At 41.6% G+C, this 7,500-nt stretch overlaps 1 protein-coding gene across 1 annotated transcript in view; it reads left to right on the forward strand.

Annotated features, from left to right (window-relative positions):
* Window positions 1-5,042: 5,042 nt before the first annotated feature.
* The window catches only part of LOC143017590 (cytochrome P450 306a1-like), a 118,782-nt gene continuing 116,324 nt past the window's right edge, over window positions 5,043-7,500 (forward strand). Inside the window, exons 1-2 of the mRNA XM_076172379.1 lie at window positions 5,043-5,113; window positions 6,261-6,540. Of these exons, the coding sequence (XP_076028494.1) occupies window positions 5,043-5,113; window positions 6,261-6,540 (351 nt within the window). The remainder of the gene's footprint in view (window positions 5,114-6,260; window positions 6,541-7,500) is intronic.

Here is a 7,500-nt window from a genome sequence, read left to right on the forward strand (position 1 = left end):
GTGTGTGTGTGTGCGCGCGTGCGTGCGCTTGCCAAGCTATTCGTCTGTGCCTGTCTTCATGCTTCTTTTCAAATGATTTTTGTCAAGATCAAAAGCAAAAAAAGAAAGACCAGTCATGACAAAGAAAAACGAAAAAACAAAACAAAAACAAGCAAGTAACAATGAAAATCCTGCACGTAGAGTAATTACACTTCCTTGGATGCTCCAAGTCATAATAAAACGAAATAAAAAAAGAGAAGACAAATAAGAAAATAAAAAAATCTGGCACGTGTCATGGCTAAACAGAACTCAAAGAAGATGCAGAGGTCAACGCTCCAATAATGTTTTTTTTTTTTTTTTTAAGAGCTATCGGTATATCTAAAGGCGCAAATGTATTAGGAAATTGCATCCTATATATCATACAATAATATTTATAATATATATCGTGTATCATACTTCTGTCATATTATACAATATTACATCACACTATTAGGTATCATCCTGTTATATTAACCTATATATGTGTTTTATATACTGTATGTACTCACAGTTTTCCATGTTTTAATCTCTGATGTATAATTTTCTCTAAATGTAATGCATGCATTTATACACACATGGGGAGCGCATTTATATGTGACATTGTGTATAGTTTGTGAGCATAAACACGAATTGGAATTTAACATAGAATCTATGAAACCAGTAAATCATTCTACATTCCAGAGTGGTTATCAAAATGAAGTAAATCTTATTTAGATATGAGGATCATCAGACAGATTCAAATTGTCTGAAAGGAGTGTATATTCTTGTCAGATGAAAATCCTAGATTCAGTGAAATAGAGAACGCATCCATTTAGCTCTGTGAAATGCAATTGAGGAAGGATCATACCAAGGACTCCTTATGTTAGTTACATAAAGTAATTTGCACTGAAGATGTAATATACGAAAGCGCTCTGCTTCGTTTAGTTTCCTTTTCCCAGTGGTTACTCTTGCATAACTGAACACAAGTTACCAGTGTTTCTTATTAGCGTGCAAACCTACACACACACACACACACACACACACACACACACACACACACACACACACACACACACACACACACACACACACACACACACACACACACACACACACACACACGCACACACGCACACACACACACGCACACACCACAGACACACACACACACACACACACACACACACACACACACACACTCAAACACACACGCACACACTCAAACACACACACACACACACACACACACACACACACACACACACACACACACACACACACACACACACACACACACACACACACACACACACACACACACACACACACACACACACACACACCCAGGGCTGAAATAATTTAAGTATCGCTGCGCTGCGAGTCGTTACTTCAACTCTTGTGGGCGGGGTGTTGGGTGTGTGTGTCTGCGTGTGTGTGTGCAAGGTCACAGCATTACCCATAAATCGGTCATGTATGAACTTTCAGCTCTCTTCCGGGAGGGAAATAGCTGTCGATCACGAGTCCAATACGTGATCCAGAACCATGGAGACCATGGTGAATCAATCAATCGATCAGTCTCTCTCTCTCTCTCTCTCTCTCTCTCTCTCTCTCTCTCTCTCTCTCTCTCTCTCTCTCTCTCTCTCTCTCTCTCTCTCTCTCTCTCTCTCTCTCTCTCTCTCTCACACACACACACACACACACACACACACGGAGAATCACGCACATAAGTCCCCATTAATAATATTCAATGCTACTGTGTAAGTTACACCATTTCCAAATAGATATGTGTACAGTCCCTAATATTTTCATAATTTCACAATTAGAATTATCCGAGTTGTGTAAAACATTGTGTATTACACAATTATGAACCACTGAGACCTTTCGACTCTCCATGGAAGAAAAAACTCAAAACTAGAAAGACTGAATCTTAAAAAAAAGAAAAAAAAAGAAAAAAAAGAAATCTGATTTGAGTTTAAACAGCGATCAGTTTCATCGCAACAAGGAAAATCAATGAGCAACCACCATCCTCAGCATGATCATGCTGAAGATGTTCCTTGACAAGATTAGTGACAAGGAAGGGATCAAGGTGACCCATCAGAGGATCATACCTTGGACAGCAATGAAGGGTCTTCATCAGCATACATGGAGGAGATTGCAAGAGACCATAGGGCCTACACAAGGACGTACTCTTCCGATCTAGGAGATAAGACGAATCTCCGGATATATAAGACAAACTTCAAAGCGCCCAACCTCTGAAATAACCCGAACCTTGGCAGGTTCTTCCGTGAATTTGGTCTTGGTGCCATGAAGTCTCCATTCTTATGTTCTACTAACGGCGCTGAGCTCACTCATCGAAGTCCAGTTCGTGGACGGAAAGGCATCCGGGAAGTCTTTGCCCCTTGAAGAGCAGCTCAGACACGTGGAGACCGTGGCTGAAGCTGTGCATTTTGATCATCCCAGTAACCTCAGGCACCTGAGGGAGGAGGAGATGAGGGTGAATTCATGCCCTGTTCTTTAGGAGACTGACAGCTCGTCCAAGAAAAAGACAAATGCTCCAAGGACCCAGAGAGGCATGGCAGGTGGGTAATGTGAACACAAGAATAGAGGAGACTGTAAGAAACCATAATACCTACACTAGCTAGTTCCATGTCCCAGCGAAGTCGAGCGCTACCTCATTTTTCTACAGCTGGGACAAGACAAGTGCTTCCTGCAGTGATGGAGGTACGAGTTTTTTTTGTTTTTAATCTGTTGAAGCAGCAAAATATCAAATATTCCTGCCAACCTACATCATCGTCGGTGTGTTGGAGACGTCTCTTCTCAGAATGTAGCAACCTTTTCGAGGGGAAAAGTTCGCAAATGCTGCCTAAACGAGGACATTGGTTCCTCTTTCGGGTGCATGACTTTTCGTCGCCGTCTTTTCGTCGCCGGACTTTTCGTCGCCGACGTTTCGTCGCCGCGACTTTTCGTCGCCGGACGTTTCGTCGCCGCGACATTTCGTCCCCGCGACTTTTCGTCGCCGGTCTTTTCGTCGCCGGACTTTTCGTCGCCCCAAGCATAAAATTTAACAACTAGTTAATCATTGATAGTCTTATAATTCCGTAAGAATTTTCACTATCAATAATATTAGGTGACCAATGTAATAATAATAAATAATAGGATTATGTGATTATTACTAGAAAAAAAGTGACTGGACAGACGCTACTACCAATAATCACATCAAGATCAATCAGAAGAAGTATATTGAATTTGGCATTAAATCATATATTTCCAATTTTATATTTCAATTATTTTATATTTCAAATATTGTCAATCTTTGCATACAATTTATGCTTGGGGCGACGAAAAGTCCGGCGACGAAAAGACCGGCGACGAAAAGTCGCGGGGACGAAATGTCGCGGCGACGAAACGTCCGGCGACGAAAAGTCGCGGCGACGAAATGTCCGGCGACGAAACGTCGGCGACGAAAAGTCCGGCGACGAAAAGACGGCGACGAAAAGTCATGGACCCCCTCTTTCATATCACGACGGACGGAAGTTTGCCTGATGAACATTAGGTGCTGAAGAGTGTGGAGAAAAGACCGGCGACGAAAAGTTGCGGGGACGAAATGTCGCGGCGACGAAACGTCGGCGACGAAACGTCGGCGACGAAAAGTCGCGGCGACGAAATGTCCGGCGACGAAACGTCGGTGACGAAAAGTCCGGCGACGAAAAGACGGCGAAGAAAAGTCATGGACCCCCTCTTTCATATCACGACGGACGGAAGTTTGCCTGATGAACATTAGGTGCTGAAGAGTGTGGAGATATCACATTTACGAGCAAGTGAGCCGAGGGACCAGAGTGAGTGTAGTGGTTACATCTATCTTTTTTCTAGTGGCTATTTTGTTGAGCTTGTTCCGGAATTGATGATTGAAAATGATTGGCACCAGAGGCCGTCACAATTAAAAAAAAAAAAAAAAAAAAAAATGTATTATAAGCAAAGTAAAAACGGCAGTATGACTAATGTTGTGGATTGTAGCTCTCTACTTCTTTGTCCCTGAATAAAGAACAGAAATATGTCTTGTATTCTGCCATAAGTACACTAATTTTTAACACAAACATTAGTAAACTTTTTCTTGTGGCACCTTTTCCATATCTGGCTGTATACAACCATTGTTTGGGCAGGACAAGAAACAATGGTCTCAAACTGTCAGGAAATAGATTTAATTTGGAAGTGGGTAGAAACAACTTTGCCAACCGTGTAGTTAATGAATGGAATAAACTTCCTGCAGAGACAGTGCAATGTAGTTCAGTTCGAAGCTTTAAGAATCATTTAGATAAGCACCTAAGCAAGATACTGTAATGACTATCATTTATTTCATATCATTTGTTTATTTGTTTTGTTATCTTTGTCTGTTTATTATTATGTTTGATTCTTATTTATTATTAGTTATATGTTAATTTATCATTATTTACTATTTACCTGTTTGTTTATTATCTAACTATACCTATGCATTTATTTATATATGTTATCTATTATTATTTACATTACTATGGTTTTTATTCATTCATTCATTTATTCATCATTATATTTTTTTCGCATCCGACCTAGATATGGACCAAAAGGTCTCCCGTAGGCATGCTCTACCTTTGTAATCCTTTGTAATCCTTTGATATTTGGTCGAGGAGGCTATCCATTACAACTCCTATTTTACCCGTACATCATAGAGACATGCATTTTTAATCATGTCTTTAATAATAGATGAACGTAGTTGTCACTAACGCTCGGCAGGAGCTTTGTCACGGTGACGTACACATATTTTATTCTGGCTAGCGTCAAGTGCGGGACTCCATTTTCGTTCATCACGCACCAACTTCATCCAAGCGATTCTTTCCAGCTCAGTGGGTGCGGAAACAGTGCATTACTACTCCATCGCAGCTAACACACAACACTGAGAATGATATAAGACGGAAGATCTGTATATTTCGACCACTAACTGTGGTCCTCTTCAGAAGATTGATGCATAGTGTGGAGTGCGCGAGTAAATAGGAGGGGTAGATTTGACAAATATGCCACTACATTATATCTTCCTAATAGCAACACATGTTAAACAATACAGTAGACTGTATACAGTGTGCACGTACTTCCAGGGTACATCATGTACAGTTGTATATGTCATCATAGACTGTACAACAACGACTACACTAAAAACGAAGATGGGATGAAAGACCACTGAGCCCGGGGTAGATCCTGTCATATCTCAGTGACGCTGTGAGCTATATAAAGAAAAAGAAAAAGAAAAAGAAAAGGAAAAGGAAAAGGAAAAGGAAAAGGAAAAGGAAAAAATAGAAAAAGAAAAAGAAGAAGAAAGAAAAAAGAAAAAGAAAAAAGAAGAAAAAAGAAAAAAGAAAAGAAAAAAGAAAAAAGAAAAAAAATGAAAATGAAAAAAGAAAAGAAAAAGGAAAAAGGAAAAGAAAAAGAAAGCGACAAAACAAAAGAAAACAACAACAAACAAGAGCAGCAAGACAACCGTACAAAAAAGGGAAGAAACGGAAAACGCAAATCGGCAAATTCAAATCAAATGAATTGGCAATTATAAATGATCACTTTCAGACATTACAACCTATCTGCAATAGTTTGAAAACAGAATATTTAGCACTTTCAGAGTTCTTCGAGTCCATTGCGGACAATCGACCGAAATCAGTTGTGCCCAGAACCCATTCCCCAGTTGAATAAAGTCACCTGACGCTATATTAAATAGAATATATAAAGTGCGTCACGGCGATGAAAGAGGTCGAGCAGAAGCTACTTTTTTTTTTTTCGTGCAAAATAATAAATGATTCATTTGCGGCAGTTATGAGTCATCCTATCCTCCTCCTCATCATCATTGCGTCCAAGGTCAGTCGTAGCTGTTGTTTACGTCTCTGTGGCTTGGTACTTCATGCGATGTGTGGACGTGACAAACTCGCGTTCCCCGGTTCACATGGACAAAAACACTAGAGAATCGTCGGCGACAAATACATTACATACTGTTCCCCCGCTCTCTTTCGCGTGCGTGTGTGTGTGTGTGTGTGTGTGTGTGTGTGTGTGTGTGTGTGTGTGTGTGTGTGTGTGTGTGTGTGTGTGTGTGTGTGTGTGTGTGTGTGTGTGTGTGTGTGTGTGTGTGTGTGTGTGTGTGTGTGTGTGTGTGTTTGTGTATGTGTGTGCGTGTGTGTAGCTCATGCACAAATACTACGCACCTATTCTCTCTGTACATTTTCTTTTAATTTCATTTGTCCATTTTTCAGGTTCCTCCCGAAATACAGGAAAGTAATCAGTTACATTATCGAGAACCATGAAAAACAACACGCATACTATAGGACATTATTCGATAAGTGTGAAAAATCGCTACGAGAGGAGAAACAAACGTTCAAGGAAGACCAAGATGTCGATGTCCAGAAAAAGACAGAGGAGGAGGAGGGGATACAGAAGGAAGAGAAGAGAGAGGAGGGGAAGAAGACAAGGGGAGGAAGCGACGATAACCCAAGCTACAGACCTCCTTCACACATTGTGGAGGCCTTCCTGCAGGTAAGTATCGTAGTCTCTCGTTACAAAAACCAAAAATAACCTTTATGGCTTGTATGTCTGAAGACCTGCATCAGATCCTTCGGCGAGGTGACGGTCCTTCTAGATTTTTTTTCTTTCTGCCGCCAGTGGACCCTAAACAAAATGTGACCTCGATTAATAGGGAACCCTTTTTTCTCAAGTCATCAACCAAAAAAAAAAAGTATATAAAACAGTCATTTTGTTGAGTATCTAGTAATTAGATAAGACTGGTTTGATAACACGTTCTTTGGGACTTGAATTTTGCTATGACGGTGATCGATGACGCATTTTAGTAATCTACGCCCGGTAGTTCAAACAATCAGGACCCTCTGAGCTTCGAACTCGGGTCCCTCTGAGCATCCCAAGCGTTACCGCTTCGCCTTTCAGATCGTTAAAGATTTCGAAACCTGATATGACCTTATATCCATAGTTGCTCTCTGGTGTCATTGGGTTCCGTAGAAAACGGGTTTCTAGCCTAAAGATATCAGTCGGCCAAACACTGGATATAAGGCTGATGTCACACGGGCGGTCTACCCGCCTGACCGCGGCGGGTGAGACGCATTTCCCCACTTGAAACCGCCGCGGCCAGCCCGCCTGGCTATGTCAGACGAGAGTGTTTTACATAGGAATCAATATAAAGCGGTTCCGCGGCGGCTGACCCGCTTTGCACCCGCGGCGGCCAACCCGCTCGTCTGACCAGGTCCTTAGAGCATACAAGGTCTCGGAACTTCCGACGGTTTGAGCGGCGAAGCGGTAACGCTTAGGACTCACGGTCAGAGGGACCCGAGTTCGAGGCTGCCCGACGGCGGAGCCTGATTGTTTGATATACTGTACATACATACACACCTACATACATACAAATAATTTCCGACAGCCGCTCCCGGAACCGAACCGAGGCGACTATCAAATTATTTGTATGATCTTCGCTGTTACTAGCGATTC

The sequence above is a fragment of the Oratosquilla oratoria genome, chromosome 3 (assembly GCF_046742065.1).
Source record: "Oratosquilla oratoria isolate Oo_2021 chromosome 3, ASM4674206v1, whole genome shotgun sequence".
Classification (NCBI taxonomy): domain Eukaryota; kingdom Metazoa; phylum Arthropoda; class Malacostraca; order Stomatopoda; family Squillidae; genus Oratosquilla; species Oratosquilla oratoria.